This window comes from Genypterus blacodes, unplaced genomic scaffold (genome assembly GCF_046128005.1).
Source record: "Genypterus blacodes isolate CSIRO-AG114 ecotype Tasmania unplaced genomic scaffold, CSIRO-AGI_Gbla_v1 ptg000438l_1, whole genome shotgun sequence".
NCBI lineage: Eukaryota > Metazoa > Chordata > Actinopteri > Ophidiiformes > Ophidiidae > Genypterus > Genypterus blacodes.
In genome coordinates this window covers 3,164,123-3,187,459 of record NW_027467208.1, presented here as the reverse complement: position 1 = coordinate 3,187,459, position 23,337 = coordinate 3,164,123, and the positions used below count along the sequence as shown (strand labels likewise).

Sequence of the window (23,337 nt, the reverse complement as noted above, 5' to 3'; positions counted from 1 at the left end):
TATGAAATATCTCAATAAATCAATCCTCATTCGCCTGTATGGGCAAATCCAGCAAGCACATGAAACCAGGTGACACAAACATCACTGAGTCATTTCTGTGCTGAGGCAGTGCTGACGTAAAGTTAGAAAGTAATGAATTCGAAGGAAACTATCAAATATATTAACTAGAAAATAAAATCTTATGTTGCATAGACAAGTGATCCTTTATTACCCAGCAGTTCATACCTGAGCGTCAGAATAAACTCTTTCACAACAACTTTTACATTATGTACCAAACTTATGCTGTACATTCATGTTCATTTCCCTGAAAATCTAGATACTATTTCCATAATAAACACAATATCTTTCTTTCAACTGCATAAACCATCCAATTACACCATGAGGAATTAAAATACTCTTACACAAATGAAACTAAACTAAATATAAGAAAAATAAGGAAATATTACTGAACAAAGAATTATTGATCTTTGAATTTGGCTGGATGGAATGTAAATAAGGGGAATCTCACCTAACCACAAATTCATATCATTCAATTTGCTCTCCGACAAACACCAACACTTGGGTTAATTTCAACAGGACAATAATTGGTTCCACTGCAAACTAAAAGGTTGGTTTATGTTGTTCAGTTTCTTGATGATTCAGGGCTTGCAGTGCCCCCTGCTGCTCACAGTTTACATCACGCCATTTCTTGGAAGCAGGTTTGCACTTTGGCAAGTTCAGCACAGACACTCCAGCCCTCTACTGTGCCGTATTGTTTTGTCAGACAGCACAGAAATGATGGGTGGGAAGGAAACAGCACTGTTCCAGCTCAGCCTGAGTGCCATTCAAACCTGCAGACGGTTTCTCTGCAGAAGTCTGTAAGTGTCTCCACCCACCGCACTGTTTACACGTTGTGTTTCTTAAGGAGGGGGTGACACTGACCCACTCTGAAACCTCGGCCCGTTGTGATCCCCGCACTCTTGCTGGTATTACACGCGATCGCCGCTTGAGCCTCTTCCACTTCCTCCTCTTGCTCTCCTTCTCCCTGCGGCCTCTCGTCCACCCCCAGGTCAGGAGGGTGGGGGGTACACGCCAGCATGGAGGTCTCTGATGGGTACTCACACACCTGCTCCAGCTTGACCTTGTCAAAACACACCTTCACCTGAGAATGAGAGGAGAGAGAGAGGAGAGAGAGAGAGGAGAGAGAGATAGGGGAGGCGGTTAATCTCTGCTTCTGGTTGGTGTTGCCGCCCTACTGACAACTGAGGCTCATAGGTAATGAGGTATTTAGATGATTTTCATGATTGTGAGCTGTTATTAAAGCTGGAACATTTCTACATCGTTTATGAGAATGTACACTCAGACATTACTGGGTTAAAGTTCTAGAAGTTCAGAGTAACTGTGAAGTGAAAGATCTGTTTTCTCTACAGTGGTTGTTGAGTTAAAACATGTAGACCAACCACACCATAGTAATGTAATAATAGTAGAAGCACGAGCAAAAGCAGAATCTCAACTCAAGTTGTGCGTCTCACTTCTGTAATACTTCAGAGGCGTCTGAGCTTCTGCTGTGTTGTGTTTAGCTTCGCCTTTGCCTGGACTGACGGATGTTTGGGTGAAGTTTGTTTACCCCAGGGTCAACAAGGTGTAAACAGACGGACGGGAAACAGGCTGACGCACCAGTGGCGCACATCCACAGCGTGTCTGCTAAGTGCAGCTCAGCTCTGAGGGACAGACAAGCTGTAAACACACGTCCAGACAACACACACCATGCTGCCTCGGCCCGGACAGTAGCGGTCTGTGAGGGAGTGCGCATAATAGGCCTGTATTAGAGAGACTGGGCGACCTATTGCTAAGGCACGGGAGGCTAATCCTCCCTCCCTGAACCTGATTAACCCAGGCTAACACAGCAGGAGAGCAGTGACGGCGGGGTCAGAGACACGGATAGAAACAGGCAGAAAGGGACGCGCTTAGGAGCTGGAGTTCTCTCAGTCGCTTGTTCGTCCTCACTGGGTCAAAATGTTGCATAAGAAAAGGAATGAATGGGTTATCTTTGTTTTCAATAACAGTGTGAGGTAAAGGTGAACAAAGGGGCAAACAGTGGAAAGGTGGAAGAGCAGGGAGAGTGGTGCAAGAGGGGGGAGGGACGGAGGCCTGACGTCAAAGAGCGTAAAGGGCAACAGGTGGTCAAGGAATCACACCACATCGCTCGCTGCAGCTTTACGGTCATCGCAAAGACAGACGAGATCATCATCAGATTGTCAACTATCCTGTCAACTATCCTTCAGTCCAGTGGAGATTCAGACATGTTTTGGAGGAATAACAAGAATCTGATGTCTGAGTTGCTTATTTAGAATTGGACGCCACTTCACTTCCTTGTGTCAGATTCTGCCTCTCGTTTGGAGGAAGTGCCAAAAAAGGAAGTAAGAGAAAACAGATGAGTAGAGAGTTTCTCATAGATCGATTAAACAACATGTCGTCTCCCTCTAATCCTCTCAGTGAGAGTGTCAATCCATCTTGTTTACCCTTCCTCTTGACACATTAGACGCCCATGTACTCAGCTTTCTGTAACTGTCTGTCTCTCTTTCCGTCTCCATCTCGCCCACGTCAAAGAACGATCTGACAGCACAGCCACACAGCATAAGGTCAGCGCTTTCAAGTAAATAGAGAAGAAGCGAACTCTGGCAGGAAACGGCCAAGAAGACACAAAGAGAGATCTGTCTGCGAGGCAGCAAGGGCTGACTCGACAAAAATGACAAAAATGGTAGGAGGAAAGGGGAAACTTCAATATGGTGTGATATACACTCACTGGCTGACTGTACACAGATAGAAACCGCAAGGGAAAATTAACCTTAGAGAGAAAGTAAAGCAGAATAAACTACTGTGGCAGGATGAATGTTTAATAAAGGACAGCATTGTCCAGCTTTGCCCTGATTACATAACACCTAATCTCTCACTCTTTCTCAAACAAGGGAAAAGAAACAGCAGAAACCAAAAGAATCCAGAGTACTAATTACTGTGACTCCATCTCATTAAATACACACACACAGAGGAGCTCGAGAGGGTACAAACAAACAGACAGAGAGGGAGAGAGAGAGAGGGAGAGAGAGAAAGAGAGAGAGAGAGGGAGAGAGAGAGGAGCCAGCCGCAGTCATTGTGGTTTCCTTTTGCGACAACCTCATGTGACAGAAGCCCATAATAACTCTGTAAACGAGCAAACAATAGCAGAAACGACGTGACTAAAAACTAACAGGCCATTTGCTTTGACTGTGTTCTTGCGGTTACAGCAAGAATAAGCTTCCACTGTCACCGCCCACATAAACACGCACACATACACAGCTAAAATATGTACAAGTGGTGTTGTTGCCGAATCCGAAAGTCTGTGACCAACCAGGGAGCAGGTGAGCCAACGGCAAAGTCGATCGCTCCAGAGCCGGCGAAGATCTTACAGGCGAGAATCAACATGTCGTGCTCGACGAGGCTTAAACAAGCTTAGGCCGGCGTGTGTGATCTCCGTCAATCATCTCAATCAAAGGGGATGTTCTCCCAGTGAAAGGGGATTCTGCTGCACAACCAGGGGTCACATGAGGTAACGGGGGTGAAAATGGAGAGGAGGGTCGCTCTCGCCTCTAATGATATAAAGAAGGAGGGAAGTGACCTTTTGCCGCGTTCACACTGGCACACATGGCTGAGGTCACGTTACTCCTGTGTCACTTCATTTAAATACACATAATGGAAAATGAGTGAAAAGCAAGCAAAACTATTCTAGTCACATGTTTGCACTTATTTGAGATCAGACTTCTGGTACTTACATCTCCCTAATTAGCAATATCACAACTTCAGATCACAGCTTCAGTATAAGTACTTCACTTTTTACCATGTGTGTGTGTGTAGTTTGTGTTGAAGTTTCCACTCACCTTTTTACGACGGCCTCTCTTCTTGACCAAACAGGACTTGTCTAAACTCTGATATCCACCTATCACTTCAATTTCCTCCACTGTGGGGTGTTTCTTCTTCTCTGGCTCGGCTGTCCCAGGGGCAGTCTGGGCCTTGGTGGGGGACGCTTCTGCTCCTGATCCTGTAGCTTTCTTTGGGGTGATGGTAATGGTTGCGCCTCGCCTCACTTGGCCCCCTGAGGCACTCCTGAGGGTGAAGAGTGTAGGAGAGGGCGAGGGGGACGGGGAGACACTGGGAGAAGCTGCAGGGGAGAGCAAGAGAGGGGAGGAGGTTGGTGTCGATTTGAGGGAATTCTCTGGTGATGTGGGGCTGACGGTCCTGGACTGAGTAGCCTGGGCTTCTTTGAGCAGACATGTTGGAGAGTAAACACGCTCAGATGAAAACCTGCAGCTCCTTTCAGGCTTTTGCGGATCCTTCTGTTGTATCTTCACATCAGGCGATTTCACCTGCTGCCATGACGGCCCTTGGGGACTTTTAGTCTCGTCTTCCCTAAACTGAGTTTTTGGTTGTATGCAAGCACTATTTGTAGACTTCACTTCCTGCTCTCTCAAGTGAAACTGCTCTATCTGTTGCTGAACTCCACGGACTTCATCGTCCGATCTCACCGTGTTGTCCCCATGTTTACTCCTCGTCTCCTGATGGGTGAGGGACACGAGAGGCCTCACTTTGATAAGGTGAACAGACGAGGCATCCCCGCTCCTGTCCCTGACGGACAAGCCACTTCTCGAGCAAACCGTTTCCAAATTGTAGATCCAACTCATGTCTGAGATAGAGTCGGGATGAGGCGGAGAAGGGCAGAGAGATTGTGAGGGAGAGATATGCGATGTGTGTTCGCGGTCCTCCTCCTCTTCCGCCTCTGACAGATCCTCTTCCTCTTCCACCTCCTTTTCTTCTCCTTCGCTGTCGTTGCTTTCTCTCCGACAGACGCTCAGCTGCTTTTCCACATGTTCTGGCAGGTCGTCCTCATCATCTGATAGTTGGGAGCAGTCAGAGATGACTTCGGCTAGAGTATACCCGCATGTTACTTCCTCCTCTCCTTCTGCAGCTTGTGCGAATGGGCCAGAAACAGGAAGTTGAGGGCAGGTTTTCAACACAGCGACTTCCTGTGTGACGTCAAAAGCAGCCGCAGATGTCTGCGCTGCGAGGCCTTCCTGTTCCCTCTCTGCCTCAACCAGCTTCTTCCCCATTGGCCCTGCAGACTCTTTTTCAGTGTCATCCTCCTCACAGGTGTCCTCCACCGCCTGGACAGCTGTGACGTCTTCCCCGTCGCTCACATCTCCCCGTCTCAGCCTCTCTAGCGCTTTCTGCCTGATTTTCTCTCGCAGGGACTCGATGCGGCTTAAAGGCTTTCCGATTCTCCAGCTATCCCTCCTCTGGACAGCTTCACCTACTTCCCAACTTTCATCCCTTTGACCGTTCACGGGTTTAGTCTCCGACAGTTCCTCTGCAACATAAAACACAGTCCTGGGGATTTGAATCTCTAGGGGACTTGAAACAATGCCAACAGGTGCACTGTCTCTTGAGCCATGACTACAGATCTCTGAGTCATCGCTTGAAATTTGTGCATCCTGTTGGCTCTCTTTGGTCACGTCCGAAGCCTCCATGTAAGAATGCTCTCCAGCTGTTACTCCTATACTCTCTATTTTACTGATCAGATCTTGTGTGTGTTGGGACAATTCTGAGGGGTTTTGATAAGATTCCTGTGGCCCTGAGCACTCTTTGGAAGCTGATTTGTGTTTGTAGAGAGCGGTAGAGTCCACAGAAGCCATGATGTGATTCTCCTGTGTGGTTTCATCTGAGGTTTCACTCTCCAGCTGCTCGTCTCTCCAAACATCATCTAGCTCCAAAGTTTTTTGACCGTCCTCTGTCGGCCCCTTCCCATCTCTTGCTTTCCTCTCCTGCCTGATCGGTACTCTTCTAGCAAACGCAATTCCTTCTGTGTTTTTAACAGACACCGCTGTGAAGCCCTTGTCTCCATCTTCATCACTCGCTTTCTCCACGGCCCTCTGGTCAACAGGTTCAAGTCGGCTGTTGTTTCCCGCATCTCCACACCGGCCCCTGTTTGGAAGCTGCGCACAGTCGAATCTGACTGTTGCCTTGGTCACCTTCCCCTCGGCACTGGTGTCTGAATGTATCCTCTCACGTGTTTTCCTTTCATCCACGCCGTTGTCCTTAACACACAAGAGTCGGTCAGAGAAGCTGAATGAGCGCTTGGGAACACATTTGAGCAGCATGTGCTTCCTCTTGTGGTTATCTCCATTCCCTAATTGGTTTCTGATGCTGACTTTGAGGAAATTATCTGAACTCTTCGATCGAGATGGAGGCTTGGGACGCTCTCCGAACTTACTCAGCAGCTGACTGACCCTCCCTCCTCTGTCGGCGACAACATCCCTCCTGTCTCCTTTGATGACCGTGACCTGGCCCCATGGTCTCTCTTTCACCTTCCTGCTCAGTCCTCCATCCATAGTGAACTTCTTCTCTGCCTCTTCTCTACCATTTCCCCCTCCACAGCCTGCTAGGCTCGCTGGGGGCTTAATGATCAGAACCTCTGAGGCTCGGATCTCTGTGACGCTCCCTCCTCCTGCCAGAATCTCCCTGAGATCCATCTTCACGCCTCTCTTCTCCTGCTTGTCTTCCTCAGCTCTGTCTTCCTCTGCACCCCTCCATCTCTTCCATCTCTCGTCACTGACTTTCCTGTCCTGTTCAATGATGATGATATTATTGGCCCGGATGGTCTGACAAGGGACAAGGGGAGCAAGCAGAGGACTACAAGGTTCTGGATCTTTCATTTCATGGTCTTTCTCTATTTTCAGGAATTCTCTCTCCTTAATTCCGAATCTATCGTTTATCCTGCCCTCGTTCATGTAAATCCTGCTTCCTCTTCCTTGACTCCTGTCACTCTCTCTGTGTCTGTCTCTGTCTCTTACCCTTCCCCCACTCATGTCTCTGAACATGTCTATTTTCCCTTCTACATTCCTCCCTTTTCTGGACTCCCCATCGTGACCTCTGGGATTAAGTTTGTCTTGTTTCTCTCCCTCCCAAACGTTTTCTCCCTCAACCTCTGGCTCAGTCTGTCTCTCTGTATGACCTGTGTCTGCTGCATTCTCAGGATCCCTGTCCTTCCTCCATGCGCTCTGTGTGCAAATGAATGGATTCATTCGCACAGACACCTGACTGGGTTGTGTGGTGTCTGAATCCAGCCATTGGCCTTGATCCGGACTGAGTGATGGTTCACTTCCCAAATGGACCGCTGCAGAGCTGTCGGTGTCACTCTGACCATCAGAAAGGGATCTGACCTCCGCCGACAGCAGACAGGCTTCTGTCTCCTTCTCTCTGTCTTTGTCACCCAAACTCTCCTGCTTAGCTTTCCTCCGCTGGATGATCCCTCGCTTCCATGCGGGCATGCTGGCAAGTTTCTCCTCCTCTTCCTTTCCTCTCCTCTCCCGTTCCTCCTCCTCTCTCTTCTTCTTGTCCAGTAGGAGTTGCTTCCATTCTGGGAAAGAAGAGGCCGACATAACAGAGAAAGATGTTCCCCGTAAGAACTTCTGGGACGGTCTGAAAAAACAAAATGGTTAAATGAATATTGCGTCTCCATGGTGAAACATATTGAACAGAGATATAAATCAATCCTTTTGTAGTTAAGTGTACATAATTAACTTCTATTGTGTTTATAAGACTTTAAATCACTACAAACCCAGAATCATGAAGAAAACTAGAAACATGACTCTCAATTCTGAAATCTAACTGCTTATTTAACAGACCATAATCACTGACGTCATTCAAAGGTAGTGACAGAACACCAATTAATTTACGAGCTCTAAGAATGAACCACGCCCACTAACATTGGCTGCCCACTGGAGCAAAAATGGTGGAGAAAATCTGTTGGTAACTTCTTGAGATCTTCTGCAAACAGACAGACGAACTGAAAACACATCGTCCTTGGCGGAGGTAATTACGCTGACACCACACCCTTTCAGCACAGCGAGGACATTAAACAACTACGTGAGCTCTTTGCGCATAATTATGAAGAAATAAATTCAAACTCACCACTAATCCAGAAATCGGGCAAATTTGTCACATCCGGTTCCACTTTGGCGTTGACATCTTTATTGCTCTCCACTCGCACGCGCCTAATAAGCTACAGATTCATGAAATAGTGTATATTAAGTTGTCATAAGTGTTCTGGACGTTTCTACAGCGACCTGCGAGCCTCTATCGGTGGAGTAAATGTTTCCAGCTTCCGAGCGGCAGAGCAGTAATCCGATAATTACTTTAAAGTCCGTCAGAAGCATTTAGCGACACATACACACACACACACACACACACACACCATACTGTGGCACCTAAGACAAGCACACAGCCGTCTGGACGAACACACACACACCCCTAAGGATCATTGGGGTGGGGGTGTAAACAGCTTGTGGTGTCAGCTGAGGAGAGCAGAGTCACAGAAACACCACAGAAATGTATTTTAAATATATTCTGTACACATTCCCATCAGTTTGGAAATGAGACGGAAAAAAAGCAAAAGACAAAACAGAGACTTAACTAAGTCCACAATACTAAGTACGTCTTATCAGAACCAACTTGGTCTAAAAATAATTGATAAGATGTTTACAAAAATAAACAGGAAGAGGAAATGAGCACAGCAAACAACACATAGAGAGAACAGGCCACTGTGTTACTCAATGTGGGAAACACTGAACGCTGTTTCTTATCACAGAGTTTGCAATTCAGATGTATGAAACAAACTTACATACAGAACAACTCAACTATTACAGTGCTGTGGATTTCCACCATCTGACTCTGTTTATTGTGGATAGTGTCATAAGAAGTTGATTTTGACAGATACCAGCTGTGGATTCATAGTGATTCATCAACATTTACTGTTCACACACAGTAAAGCAAAGAAGGTCAGCAGGTTCGGTTTTATTAGAGCTGGAAATGCTGCGTTTTCGACATTGTGGAAGCTCAGTCATATTGGCACATGATATTGAACATCTTATAAAAATAAACTATCATAAACACACTACAAACTATCCTTTCCCCCCAAATCAGTCAATATTTTCAAATCACAGGTATCCTCTAAAATATGTAAGAAGTAATGTTGATTCTAAACTATAAAAAGAGGCATTAAGAACATTATTCCCATTACCAAAAACTAAAACACAACTGAAATCTGCTGTCACCCCCAAACTGAGTCACAGGTCTCTAAAACATAAGCTCATACTAGACAACAAAGTAGAAAACCATGACCTGAGTGGATTTTGTGCTGCTGTTAGAGATGTTGACTTCACTGCTCCTGGACCATGAATATATTGCAAATTCACATGGTCAGAAATGACAGAATTGGGCTTTAAGTTATCCAAATTGAGCCTCGTCTGTATTTTCACTTACAACAGTTACAAAACTACAGTGTCAAGTTGCAAAGCATTACTTTCATGTGTGGTCATTTGCTATTGTATGAGCACAAACATTCAGCACAGTTTGCTGTTATTCAGCACAGTGTAAACAGTATTTGGCTCACACAGGATCAAAAAGGGGTAAACATCAGTAAACATGGTTAGTATTTAGTGGTTGTTGAGTTGTTTCATCATCTTTCATCAGGAAACCTTTTATTCACTTCTGCTTGTGGTTGCTCTTGTCCTGGGGCGGCTCAGCCAAGAGCCAGGTCTTGCTCCTGACCTGGACACAGAGGTAGGCTAAATCCTCTTTGTCCAGTGAGTGTCCCAGGGCCAAGTAGGCCGAGAGAGTCCCTGCCAGCAGGAGCCGGTCCAGGGACAAGGCCGGGAGGAGCCACATCACCACGGCAAACTCCAGGCACACCGGGTGACGGAGGTGCAGGAGGAGACGCTGGGCACAGGGCGGCTTGCTGGACACAGGGTCCCCTAAACCAAGACATGCATAATACACCTGGAGACAGAAGGAGTGGGTGTATAGGTTACTTCTACTGTTTGAGTAATGACTGCAGTAGTAAAGTAGAGTTCTGTACCTGCTTGATGCCCATTAGTTCAGGGTAATCAAAGATGAGCAGGATGCTACAGATGATGGCCCAGCAGACGAAGTGCAGGGTGAAGCACAGCAGAGGGAACCACACACTCCAGGGTGCATGACGCACTGCCCACAGACAGGGGGCGCCAATCACAGGCTGCCAGTAACGCATCAGGATCTAACACAGGAGGAAATACACTTTGACTGCTTACTAAGGCTTCTTATCCAGTTACTTAGGACAAAATATATAAGTATAACAATCCATAATTGAGTTAAAGAAGTAAACAAGTGTGTGTGTTCCTGTACCTGGAGTGTCAGTGCCGTGGTGAAGCAGTACATAGTCCTGTTCAGGGTCCCCAGCACTGACTGGCAGGCTTGTTTGAGGGGCGGCCAGGCGAGCAGACTGTGCTGAACGATGAAGAGCACCAGCAGCCCCAGATCCACCATGAGAGACCACAGGACTGAGCTGTCCCGCAGAGCTACTGACCACGGGATGGAGTCTTACAGGAGGACAAACAGGGCCAAGTGTGATTTAGTGCTCCAAGGAGCAGACTCCAACGGTTTACTCAGCACAGGAAAGTTTTTTTTTTTTTTTATCATTATTATAAAATCACTATAAAGTTGTTCGTACAGTAATGATAATCTGTTTAATGTCTCTCAGTTTGTTTCATTACAGATCTGTGTCTATTTTGGGCTCTAGCTGCTTAAGTTACCGTGGTTGCTTACTTTGACGCTGCCTGAATTCCCGGTGGCTGTGAAATTGCGCACCGTGACCAAAGAGAATCGCTAGCAAAAGTCAAAGCCAAAAAGTCGTATGCGCCCAACGTGGGGCTCGAACCCACGACCCTGAGATTAAGAGTCTCATGCTCTACCGACTGAGCTAGCCGGGCTACTAAAGCGCATGGACCCACGGTACTACAAAAATGGAACGCAACGTTTTCCTCTCTAAAGAGTGTTAAATTTACATTTCTGATCACATTTTTATATCCTGTTGCTTCTACGCTGCAGTTGTTGTTGTCGTGTCAGAAGCTCTAAACTCTCTAATTGGTCCTCAGTAACTCTCAGTAAGTTGTGGTGTGCTGCCCGGGCGGAAGCTTACCTTGACAGAGCTTCGTCTCCCCGGTGAGGTTGTGGTAAATGGTTCGAAATGAAAGAAAACTGATGAAGTCTGCGCTGGTGACGAAGACAAATGCAAAGTTGAGCAGAGTCGCGGTGCAGAGAGCGCAGCCACGCACCGTGACCGACGCCATTTCATTAAGCGTTTATCTTCATTTGGCGACGTCCACAACTTGCTTTCTTCCGGGAGAGGAGTACGTGGTAGTACCTGATATCAACACACAGTGTCGCTGTGGGGCGCTTTTGGGCTTTCAGTGCAGGTATGCCTCAATGTGTGTAAAGAAAACATAATTCCCAAAAAAATAAAAGTAATACCATTTTTATTGTCATGAATACCGTGCAATCTGAATACTTTTAAAGGAATAGGCCACCATTACACATAATTATCGGTAGTACCTCGTCCTTTTAGGGACGGCAGTAGTTCAGTCCATAGGGAGATTCAGCTGAGTCTCAAGTTCGTCGCAAATCGAGGGTCGGAGGGTCGCCGGTTCCAGTCCCCGTGTGGACCAAGAAAGTGGACCGTGTTTGTGTGTGTGATGTGTAAGAGGGGATGCAAGACACATTTCAATTAGATCGTGAATTGCATGTTATATGACAATAAAGTATCTTAACTTTTTTTTTAAATCTTAATTGACAAGGAAATAAAAAATAAGTAGAATGTTAAACGTTTCAGTTGTAGTGAGCTTTGAAGTTTTCTCAGCTTCAGCAGAAATTGTCCTTAAGTGAGGCTCACATCGCCACCAAAACACTCTACATGGTAATTCCTGTTACACGACAACACTCGGATGGACTCTGTGGACCCCTGAAACAAGGAAGGAACATTGGAATGATCATTTCATACGCAGAAGTAAGTAGTTTCGACAAAAGTATGATAGGTCAGAGGTAAAAGATCTGAAATCACAAACAAATATTTATGTAAATGTGATTACCTCAGTTGGGAGTATGGGCATTTTGCACGCAGCACATCTGGGAGCCTGGACCCTGAAAGCAGCCAGAAATTGATAGAAACTCGTCTGTGAGGTAGGATGTGGCTTAATCCTTCCTCAGGAGTGTGAATAAAATATCTTGGTTTATTGTTTTGGTGCTGAAACTCACCTGTGGTAGTCAGTGACACAGTAAAGTCTGCTGTCAGAGTCTACAGTGAAGGGCCGACCCTCCAGCCTCTGTCTGCAGACGACACAGCGAAAACAAGTCGGGTGGTAGGATTTCCCACAAGCCTGCAGGACCTGACGATGCACCAGAAGTCTCCATTATACTCACACACACAAATGATTCAACTTACTTAACCTGACTACAAATGAATAGCTCCTGAATTAAACAGCTGCAAAAACAACCAAGGTTATTGTGAAGAAAAGCAACCTAAAACTTCTTCTTAATGCTTTTGTCAAGTATGAATCAGTCATGCACAATTCCATTCGATGCTTTATTAAACTATACCTTATTACAAAGTGGCAGCAGTTCATGCACACTCACCATCTCAGTGATTGGAGATCCACAGCTGTGACACACTTCTGTAGAAGGATGAACTCCTGAATACTTGAGTAAATACAAAGGATTCATGTTGTGGATAACTTAAATACGATTGTGTCCCATTGTAACTCACTATGCAGCTGTACTAAAGCATAAACTTACCAAAAAGTCATGTTCACAATAGATTCGCCCTGACACTGAATAAAAGGCTTTGCCACTAAGCTGCTTACCTAAACAAGAAACAATCACGAAATGGATAAAAACACACAGTTGGTTCAAATTAAACCAAATATTTGTACAAAGATTACATTACATTTACTTTTATGTTGGTTAATTATGAAGTTATTTTCCATAGCAGGACCCACCACAAAGGCTGCATGTGAAACAGGTGTCATGGTAGAGCTCGCCCATCGCCCGACAGGCTCTCCCTTCACCATACACCCCTCTGCTGCATCTTACACACCTTCCTGAAAACACACCAAGGATACAATACACCACACAAACAAACAAACACTGCAAACCTGCTCTATTTTCAGTTGCACAGCAGAGGAGTTGGAGTCTATGCAACCTGATCCACTTTCCATTCATTCTCTAGATGCAAAATGTATCACTGACCACACACACACACTCACACACAGGCTAATGACCCCAGAGGGCCCGAACATAACAAAGTTATTGTTTAAACATAAATATTAGTGTATATGTCTGTCTTACCAAAGTAAAGATTACCACCATAACTAGTGTCCATCATCCTACTTTGCCCAGTGGCTTTTTCCACGTACAGTACGACAGTGTGGGAGTCTAATTTTATGTCCAGACAGCTGTAAGAGGATATGCAGTCTGCATTTATGGGTGTTATATGTGGTGCTTTGGTCTCTCTGGGGGCAGCCGTCAGACCCTCTGACTCCTCCAAGGAGACTGGTTGGGTGTCAACAGCGTCAGACGACTGGTATATCTGACTCACTACTCAGGGAACAATATGGACACTGTTTGCAAGGGCATCAGTTTAGTTGTAGAACTTACAGGGACATTTGTTGTCATTGTTTTGGAACACTGTGTGGAGTAGAACATGACAAGACCGTTTGAGATTGTCGAAGATATTTGTAGGGAAAAATCAGTGGCCATTTAATTTTGTGGTTGGCATATGTCCCTACTGCTATATTTAAGTTGTCTATGCCAAGAGTAGTTGAAATACTTTAAAGTCAGAGTAATCCCTTTATTACCCCTTAATTATTAAAGGGGGTCAAACTGAGAACCTTTAGGGTGCTGCTTGGGTTCTCATGTGAGAGGAAAGTGACAGAGAAATACATACAGTAAAATGTAAACTAAACCTACATGTGTTTGAGAAAGCAGGGAGTTGTCGCCCTCTAGTGGTGGTGAAGATACATAAACACAAACCCAGAATGTACTTAAACCCGTATAAAGTTACAATGATTCATTACTTTGGATTAACTTAGGTTATACCACAAAACGTTTCTAACTTATCCGAACCTCTCAGTAATAAATGTTTAGAAGATACACATGTTAAAGGAAGATAGATATACTTTTACGTTTGTCTGTTGTGTGTTGTCTGGCAACGACTTCAGCATTCTGAGATGGGCGATAAAACGACATGGATCACTTCGTCTTCTTTTCCAGTATCCGACCTAATGCTGAGCAGACACGCGCTCATTGGCTGATAGTGGGAATGCTTATCGCTCATTGGCTGCTTTACGCCTACAACCCCGCCCCCTTCCTCTTGGACGCTGATCGGCAGAGACGTCGTCTCCGTAGATTGTCTACCAACAACAAGAGCGTAAACATGGCAGGAGAGAAATACGACTTTGAGCAAACGTTTTCCTTCTCTCCTGTTCTTTCAAAGAAATTCTCCTTTCTCCAGGATAAGGACGTTTTAATACTGTTAATGAAATGGTGACTTTAAACAACTCTACCCGCTACCTGCTCTCATTTTAGTATCATTTCAGCCTCCTGAGCAATGTTATGCTTTGTTTTTATTTCAGGTCTATGTTTGGGAGGATTTCTGCTCAATGCTTCAGCTTTGATCAGAGTTTTCACCCAGGTAGCACTCAGATGTTTGCACAGGTTAGTAACAGGAAATTTTAGTTTTTTATTGGCATTACTAAATTGTAGTCGTGGGAGACATGAAAGGAACCACCTTTGTACCCCCATAATGTCATCATCAATGATGTCACAGTTGACACAGGCTACTTGTGAACATGTTGAACGTCTCAAGAGCGGAAGGAGGAAGAAGGGTCTGGAGAGGTTGAGTTTAGGGGTGAAGGGGGTAAAACAGAGAAAGAGCGAGTTGGCATCTCCCTTCCCCAGCCTGTGTTCACTCACAGCTCATCACATACACAATTCTAAGGTCTGTCCATTGTTGATGAATGATATTGATTCGTTTTGATATGTGACTCTCTGTGTTCAGTGTTTCTTCAGAGACCCTAAGGTGAAGGCCAGTCTGAGGAAGATGGAAGCAGGAACCTGGGTGCCTCTTGGTTTGTCATCTCTCCTCACTCATAGCAGGAAATTGATGTCATCCTACAGCCAGGTTCTAGATGGGATTTCTGTGTGTGTGTGTGTGTGTGTGTGTGACTGTACGTGTTTTAGAGAAACCTGTAGTATCTGTTGATGTGGAGGTGGTGCCGTGCACGAAGGTCTGCCTGGGGCTTTTTGACCCAATCTACTCCTGTGGGATCCTGAGACCTTCTGGACAGATTGTGAAATGCTACCATGATGTCTACCCCGACTACGATGAGCTCAGACAAGTGACTCTCCTCTCCTCTCATCCATCCTTCCCTCTTTAAGCGACACTGAGTCAGTCTAAAGTTTCCTCTCCCTCCAGATGTTGCAGGAAGAAGACTCTGAGCACTACTTTGTGGTAGGAAGAGAGGAGCGACAGGAGTTCCTGTTCCTCCTTTTCAAGCACCTGTGTCTCGGAGGAGAACTCAGTCAGTACGAAGACGCCATTGATCCTTACATCAGCACCACAAAGCAAATCTACAAAGATCTGATCAGGTGAGTGGACTCACAGCAGGTAACCATGGCCTGGGTGGATTATGAGTACTGTACACTGCATCACCATAGATGCAGGTGGCCTAACGATGACCTCACTGACCTTTTTACAGCGTACAGAAGCATCCAGAGACCAAGAAGATCAGCGTCGTCTCCACTGTGCTTAAAGTCTCTGTCCATGTAAGTGACCGGATTTAACGCAGGTCATATGCAATGCACACTAGTTAACATGTGTCTAGTATACCTTCATTAACTAGATAAAAATTAACTACATTTCTTTTTTTTGTACTTTCTGTAGGATGAATACGGGCGATGTTATCCTGGGACGCGAGAGGACGAGCAGACGTTTGCCTACATGATTGTCGACCCCTTTAAACGACACGTGACTTTGTTCTACCACAGCTACGGTGTAGGAACCTTCACAGGATGCTGAAGATGTGGGGAGAAGAAGTCCTATTGCCTCAGCACAACATGTCCGTCTTCCTCTTTCCTCCATTACTGTCACTGCCGTTACTGATCAGACAGAAAAGACAACAAGTAATGATTTTTGTTCTATTAAACGATAATGAGTCCACGCTCACCTGTGTTACATTTCCTCATTGAGAGACTGTTCAGCCTTGGCGGTGGTATGCTCTCTCTTGAGTACCTTCTAGTATTTCTTATTAGATAAAATTTTGTTCCTTCACTTGTCTACAAAACAAACAAACATCCATGTGACTTGTTTGTTCAGATATGAGACAGAAGAGCCGTTCAATCCAAAGAGCTTTATTGAAACAAATAAATTAATAAGTTAGTCAAGTGAGATTGTTGTATCGTCAGCACAAACAGTTTAGTTTGTGTCTCTTTCAAAGACAAATAGAGGTGTGCATTAGGTTAGAAAATAAGAACTTTGATAAGCACCCTATTTCATCAAACGTAGATTCATCAATTGAAATCGGAAGACTTTGTGATTTGTTTTGTTTTTTGCTTATTGCTTTGACGTGTTTGTTTCATTTTAACAATAATTCCGATACCTAAGATAGCAGTTAAAGGGTTAAAGGAGTTGGAATGTCAAATGGCAGCAAGTCAGTGAAAGGATGGATGAGTGAAGAACAGAGTGAGAGAGAGGAGGAGAACGTGCAGGGGAGTGGAGTTCATGCATAGCATTCATGTCAGTTAGACAGTTACTGTATCTCATTTATGGTTTCCTAGACTAGCGCCCCCTAGTGGCCTCAGAGGTAGTTGAGTGGAAGCCATTCTGATCTATGTGACATGCTAATGAAAGGACACATGCCTGAGTTTCCTGTGATGACACACGCCCATGCCTCCAGCCCCCACGTATGAGATCTGACACGTGTTAATACAATAAGGTTTTCAACGTTACAATGATGTGCTAGACCTACATAATATACAGAGTATCATCAGAAAATATCAAAGGTTGCAGCAATCATAAAAGACTTAACGCCCTAAAAGTACATATCAATAACAACCGTAGTTTTCTTTAGATCAAAGTTTTGCAAAAAAGAGCATGGCTATTGTCGTGTGATGTCCTTATGAAACGCCGTATCTACCAAGGTTTCTCCTGAAAGCAGCATCTAGACTGAGAGTCTGAGACAGAAGACGAGAATCGGGATGTAATGCAGTCACACCAGAACGTTTACAAGATGAGGACATAGAAGGCACAGGTCATTATCTTTCACCTCTCAACTCCAGACTTTACAGCCGAAAGGTGTTTGACTAACACTGGGGCCACCAACGCTAACACAGACATGCAACACAGGACAGCGCTCTCATAGATGATAGGGAAGCCCGACATTCTAGGCGGCGATAACGTTAACGGCACCGCTCAGTCTAAACCGCCTCCAAAAAGTAGGCAACTCTGCTAATGTCGGCCAAAGAATGGAGATACCAGCATTTGAACGCAAAACTGTGTGATACAAACAACAAACTCTACTTCCTGCCAAAGTGCCATTGTGTTTCTTATGGCAACAAGAGCGTGAGATCGTGTTGAACAGACGGAACACTGAAGTACATTCACATGGTTTTGGTTTGAATGGAAAAGTGGAGCACCTGAGTCAGCTGGCCTGACTGGAACACATGAAGAAGTCCCAGACAGGTCTCACTGGCCAAATATAGTGAGAGGAGTTTGCTTTGTTCAGGCTGGCAGCAAATATTTGATGATGTTTAAAAAAATAGAGTGAGCTCTGCGATTGGTGTGCGCGTATGTGTGTGTGTGTGTGTGTGTGTGTGTGTGTGAACCAGATAAGCGCTCACGTTGTCTGATCCGTGGCAAAAATGCTACATAAATTTACCTTCAGTAAAATTGTATCCAACTCAATTAAATACTGTTTTAAAATCTGTTAACAATATAGAAATCAGACGTACAGTAAAGAAATCAAAACAAAAGACAAAAGTTTACAGGACAAAATACATGTTACTTATCACGTTAAGCGCCAAAAGTGTTTAAGTAAAGGATTTGCTAATGTGTGTGTGTGTGTGTGTGTGTGTTAGTGTGTGTGTGTGTGTGTGTGTACGCACTCCAGTTCGGTCCACTGACACAAAATGTTTGCTGTGCTTCAAACATCTCCAAGGAAAACAAACGGTGCTTAAGGAAAGTGACAAACAGAAATGTGGGGCAGCTACACTGACACCCGCGGGTGCCGCCTACAGCCCTACCCTGCACACTGTGTGCTTCTAATGGCTCTGTTAGGCTTGAACCACTTCCTCAGATGTGTGCACTCATGAGGAGAATGGCCAGGGTTTCATGCGTTGGACCTGGTGCCTTACAGGTTATTCATCTTTAAAAAGCCTAATATACTGGCCAGAGACGTCCTACATCGTCTCCGTGGCTACAGACTGCGAGAGCATCTAGCATTCAAAGATGATACGGGGCGAGAGACTGAAGTTACACCGGCTGCCTGAACCAGTTGGCATAGACAAAAGTGACCCAGAGGCCAGATGGGAGAGGGAAACAACTACAGGAAGCAGCGTGAAGAACATGCAAGACTGGAGGACGGGGCAGCAAGACAGAAGAGTAAAGGGCGTCTTAAAAACACAGATACAGTAAGCAGCCTTCCAGGTCTGTCTAAGGAGCGGCGGACGGAAGCGTTGCCTCTTACGAAAGCCGTCCTTAAATAAGTGGAAACATTCCTCGTGTGAATGCTGGTCAGACAGGGAATAATGTCTTTTTTTGCACGTGGGCTCGATTGAGACAGAAGAGATGGAGGCCAAAGCTACGCAGCGGTGAACGATGCGGCTCCACCGGCCGCTCAGCACCTACGCAAGACGATTTTCTACCTGTGTCTTGGTGTGATTGCACATTTAAAACTCCCTTGTTGAAGACATACAGGTGTTTCATTATTACACATCCAGCCAGCCGGGCTGCAGAGGATGGGATCTCTGTTGTTGTTCCTCGGGGGTTCTGGTGCCACAGGAACATTTGCAGGTAGGAACTGTTGCATCGCTACAGGATTAGTCGTTATCAGTACATTCGTTACACGTATTTGGATGGAATTGACTGGAAAAGGTACGGAACTAAAGACTGGCACAGCACAGCAACATTTCAAGACAACTAAGCAACCGAAAAACAGGCAAGGTCAAATAAATGCCGATGGGAGAAGAAGAAAAAAGGAAAATGCTTCTCCGAACATTTCAAAACTTCAAAGTCTGATTATCTACTCTGGTTTCTCTAACAGAGACTCAGATCTATAGTATGAGGTGTAGGAGTGGGTCAAACTGGTTCAGTAGTCAAGTATTAGTTGATTAGTGTTAATGCTCTTCTTCACCCTCATGTCGCGGGCAGGGAGGAGTGTGCGGCGAGCAGCTTTGGCTGTGGCTCCTTCTGAAGTGGAGCCATCTGGTGGCCTTTGTTTGCACGTCCATGGAGGCGCTCCTCCAACATTCACTTTAGGAGAATGTACGAGGACGGGAGATTTGAAGGGAACGAACACTGAGGGGAGTTAAATGTGGTGGCTCGGACGCGCTCGGACAAACTGACTGGCAGGTGCAAAGTTTGGGCTGCGTGGAGTCAGAGGGAGACCTAACAGTAACAGGGTTTGGTGTTCTAACAGTACATGAGTCCACCCGGGCCACGCCCAGGCTGACTGTCAGTCCAAATTGCCGCTCTCAGACTGGGAGATGAGAGTGTTGGCAGAGGGGAAGAGCTCTCTTTGGTCCGTGGGACTGTGGTAGTCAGACGTCAGGTCCGGGTCCAGCAGGGAGGAGAGGGTGAAGTTGGATGAGCCTTTCTTTAGGCACTGGGTGTAGAAGTTGAGCAGAACGTCCAGCTTGTTCTCTATGGACTGCACCTGTGTAAACACACACCACACACACACGCTGCTTTGGTACTTTGGATTAATTTGGGATTGGCTGAGTTCAGCTGGTTTTTAGTATAAAGAAAACTGGATGATAAAGTGGACTTCCAGGTTGGCTCAACTAAAGACCCTGAGCCCAGAGTCCAGTGAGTATTGCAGCATTGTTCACTGCCAGAATGAGCTCAGGTGAACAAGAAACATGCAGACGGTGTAAAAGTAATGTTTAAGTGTTTAACACGTTCAGTTAAAGACACAGAAAGGCAACAAAAACAACAGAGAGCCGTCTGTCTCACCTGTTTCTCCACCTTGACTACCCGTCCCATCATGCTGAGCTCGTCCAGTACGTCCAGGTCTGGCGGCGTCTTCTCTCCCTTTTCAGGTCGCATCTTCTTATCGGTCTGAACAGACCCTCGCCCGATGATCTGGTCCACCCTTTAACGCCAAACACAAGATGACATCATGATATATCAGCTGACATCGGGTCGGAGCTGGCTGATGTGTGAGACTCACCGTGACTGCAGGCTCTTGATGCGGCCCAGCATGTCGATGTGTCCGGCTGAGTACTGCTCTATGACGTCCTTCACATCGTACGGACGCAAAGTCTCCTTAAACTTTCTCTTGGCCACGAGGAACTTTAGGATCCTAACCATCCACACACACACACACACACACACAAACACACACACTATTATTGCTCTTCTGGGCACCTTTAAGTGGTCCTTCTGCTGCCCACAATATGGACTTACAGTAAACCTTTAGAAAAATGCAGAGGCAGGACAGCTATCAAAGCTTGTGGGCCACCATGAGAATTACAAGATTAATTACAGTCAGTGTGACCTTATCATTCACAAACAGCCCCATAAAGAGAGCGCAGTCATGTGCAGATCCAGAGGGAACCACCCGCTTACTAAACGTGGTGGCAGCAATTATGATGATGACAACATCTTTCACAGCCGCTCGCTTATCGGTGCTTCCTCCCTCTCGGACTGCAGCTTCAGCAATTAGCATATACGCCCTGATAAATACGCCTCTATTAGAAGCCTCGCCTATTTCTGCCCGCCTGTCAGGATGACGGCCACGACGGCGCCACCGGTGGAAACGCAGCTGCCCGGCACACACACACACACGCGGCTCATCATCGCCGCCCATATCCGGCTGCGAGGGGGTGAGGGGAGGAGAGGGGCTTTGAGGGGGAAATCACGGAGAGGAATGTCGACCCAGCATTCCTGTTCCCCCGACTGAAGCATCACTGACAACATCCTCTGCCAGCGTCGTTCTGCCTGGACGTGGTGCGTGAGGGAGCGCGAGATGTGGGAGAGATAATGGAAGCGCAGGAAAAGGAGCGGAGGAAAGTTTGGATGTGTGTGTGTGTGTGTGTGTGTGTGTGGCTCAGTTCTCTCTGAGTTTATCACTTGTGTGGTAGCCAGAGGAGAGGTGCTGGCTCGGCAGAAGGAGTGGAAACACACAGTGTAAGCATGGACACACAACAGGCACATTCATGGCGTCGCCTCTGCCTGTGATGGATTGCGCTTCAAGTCAAGCAGGGAAACACAGGGAGGAAGGGATGATTTCTTAAATGAGGGAATCATATCTCTCACACACAGATGGGCCACGTCCACCATCACACAATGATTTAGCTTCACAGGAGGAAGAAAGGGAATCACATCAAAGGTCTGGAGAGCGAAGAGACGCAAGCAAACGCTCAGCTGCTCCAGGAAAACACACCGCCAATAAAGCCACACACACACACACACACACACCATGAATGTGTCGACGTGTGTTATCTTCACACATTTACACACTCACAGCTCCACATGAGTGTGGACTTAAGCTGGAGCAGCTGAAATGTGAACCCTAGGAGATGGGGGTCAGGGTGGGAGATGACCGCTGTGACCTTTGCAGGGTGGGGGTCTGCAGAGTTTGCACATAAGGCGGCCGAGCGGCGTCGTGTCGTGGCCCTGGCGAAGGGACGGAGGAGGGAGGGCAGATGTTGGGAGAGAAGGGGAGGAAGTAGAGGAGCGAGCTGTGGCGGTCTGAGGCTGGTAGCAGCAGCAGCAGCAGCAGCAGCTCTTCCTCCTCACGCAGCATCTTTCTTGATGACTCCGGCTTTCGGGGGTATTTTTGCAGGCAGCCTTTTCTTATTTTGCCGGTAGATGCAGATTTCTTTTGTGTGTGCCGGGGTGGGTCTCAGGTGTGTGTAAAGGAACGCGTCGGGCGGGAGAGGGGGGAATTTTTTTGATTTGGATCCTCTAAGGGTTTCTGTAAAATGCTGACTCTGGTTCTCTGTGGGTGAAGTGGCTTTTACACACGCGGTCAGGCTTGAGAGGGAGCACCAAGCCCCCCAACCCCCCCAACCGCTCCAGGCTCCCACACCCCCACTCCGCAAAACTTCCCGCGGCGGTGCAACAGCCGGTGGCAGCGGTCCAGTACAGCTGGCACGGTCCGCCTAACCATATTACAGCTACACAGCGTCCATATGGGAAGCGGCCATGCAACAGAAAAAACACACAGCAAATGATTGGAGGGACAGGAAGTGTCACCGGCGCTCCAAACGCTCGAATAGCGAGTGGGAATATTCTGCAATTCAGCAAAAGTGGATTCCTGATGGTCTCCTATGCCGTAGTTTCATCTGTAAATTATAAATGACTGTTATGCTGACACGTATCCTGGAGCAGGGGCGCCACGCTGGAGCATCAAGTCTGAACGCCAGAGCCTGAGCTGCATTTGTTCCAATTCTTACCCAAGGGGGGGAAAAGAGGAAGATAATGTTTGGAGATTAAAATGTAAACGTGATAAACATCTCCAAGGTTGCAAAACTGCACTGATTTTGTGTTGTGGGCAGTATTGGATTTGTAGTGGAGAGAGAGGGTGAGAGAGAGAGAGAGAGAGGGAGAGGGAGAGAGAGGGGGGGAGAGGGAGAGAGAGGAAGAGAGAGAGTGCAGAAACATATCATCGGATCGTTTTCACAACAAGAAAATGGGCCTGCAAACCCTGATGTGATCTGTGTTGAGGTGTGACCTGATCAGGTGAGGTCACACACACACACATGAAGCATCACTGTGAAGAACCGAGTGAAGACCCAGACCTGCTGTACATCTTGGTTGAAGATAGGAATGATGAGCGAGCATAAGTGTGGTTTGCGTCGTAACTCCAGGCTTTAATAGCATAGCGACCACAGCGCATCAAGAAAACCAGAACACATTGATGCAAATGCAAATCCGGCCATTAAAGCTCATTATCCAGGTAATAGATCAGGATGCTGAGGCTGCACGTTAACGCAGAGGCCTCACACACGGAACACAGGCACAATCTCATACATACACACACAGAATACAACAATGCAGCTGAACCCAAAGCCCCCCCCTCCCCCTCTCCCCTCCTTGCACATGGTTGCATCCATACATAAACATTACATCATTCCGGCACTGATGAACCACATGTATCTTCTGAAAAATGAAGCCTCAGCAGTAAGGCCCGGTGCAAAACTCTCTTCAGCAAACATCAATCCTGAACCCCCGTAAGT

The 23,337-nt window shown here is 46.4% G+C and overlaps 4 protein-coding genes and 1 non-coding gene across 5 annotated transcripts in view; 1 reads left to right on the top strand and 4 right to left on the bottom strand.

The window, feature by feature from the left end:
• Nucleotides 1–276: 276 nt before the first annotated feature.
• Nucleotides 277–8,272, bottom strand: ppp1r18 (protein phosphatase 1, regulatory subunit 18). Its single transcript, XM_076139487.1, has 3 exons — nucleotides 7,981–8,272; nucleotides 3,894–7,488; nucleotides 277–1,141 (listed from the first exon to the last, which is right to left on the bottom strand). The coding sequence occupies exons 2-3, from the start codon at nucleotides 7,446–7,448 to the stop codon at nucleotides 884–886; spliced, it is 3,813 nt and encodes a 1,270-aa protein (XP_075995602.1). The 5' UTR covers nucleotides 7,449–7,488; nucleotides 7,981–8,272; the 3' UTR covers nucleotides 277–883.
• A 326-nt stretch (nucleotides 8,273–8,598) lies between these two features.
• nrm (nurim) lies at nucleotides 8,599–11,236 on the bottom strand. The gene is made up of 4 exons (XM_076139057.1): nucleotides 11,024–11,236; nucleotides 10,231–10,424; nucleotides 9,926–10,102; nucleotides 8,599–9,846 (listed from the first exon to the last, which is right to left on the bottom strand). The coding sequence occupies exons 1-4, from the start codon at nucleotides 11,172–11,174 to the stop codon at nucleotides 9,553–9,555; spliced, it is 816 nt and encodes a 271-aa protein (XP_075995172.1). The 5' UTR covers nucleotides 11,175–11,236; the 3' UTR covers nucleotides 8,599–9,552.
• trnak-cuu (transfer RNA lysine (anticodon CUU)) lies at nucleotides 10,742–10,814 on the bottom strand. Its single transcript has one exon. It is a non-coding gene; the product is annotated as a tRNA-Lys (tRNA).
• Nucleotides 11,237–14,286: 3,050 nt separating the features above from the next.
• On the top strand, nucleotides 14,287–16,090 carry cfap300 (cilia and flagella associated protein 300). Its single transcript, XM_076139547.1, has 7 exons — nucleotides 14,287–14,421; nucleotides 14,511–14,592; nucleotides 14,936–15,005; nucleotides 15,118–15,275; nucleotides 15,353–15,525; nucleotides 15,636–15,702; nucleotides 15,821–16,090. Exons 1-7 carry the CDS (start codon nucleotides 14,312–14,314, stop codon nucleotides 15,953–15,955), a joined length of 795 nt encoding a protein of 264 aa, XP_075995662.1. The 5' UTR covers nucleotides 14,287–14,311; the 3' UTR covers nucleotides 15,956–16,090.
• A 3,517-nt stretch (nucleotides 16,091–19,607) lies between these two features.
• Nucleotides 19,608–23,337, bottom strand: part of kcnq4 (potassium voltage-gated channel subfamily Q member 4) — a 32,521-nt gene continuing 28,791 nt past the window's right edge. The window contains exons 13-15 of the mRNA XM_076139350.1: nucleotides 20,325–20,456; nucleotides 20,108–20,246; nucleotides 19,608–19,808 (exon numbers count right to left, since the gene is read on the bottom strand). Coding sequence (XP_075995465.1) covers nucleotides 19,608–19,808; nucleotides 20,108–20,246; nucleotides 20,325–20,456 — 472 coding nt within the window. The remainder of the gene's footprint in view (nucleotides 19,809–20,107; nucleotides 20,247–20,324; nucleotides 20,457–23,337) is intronic.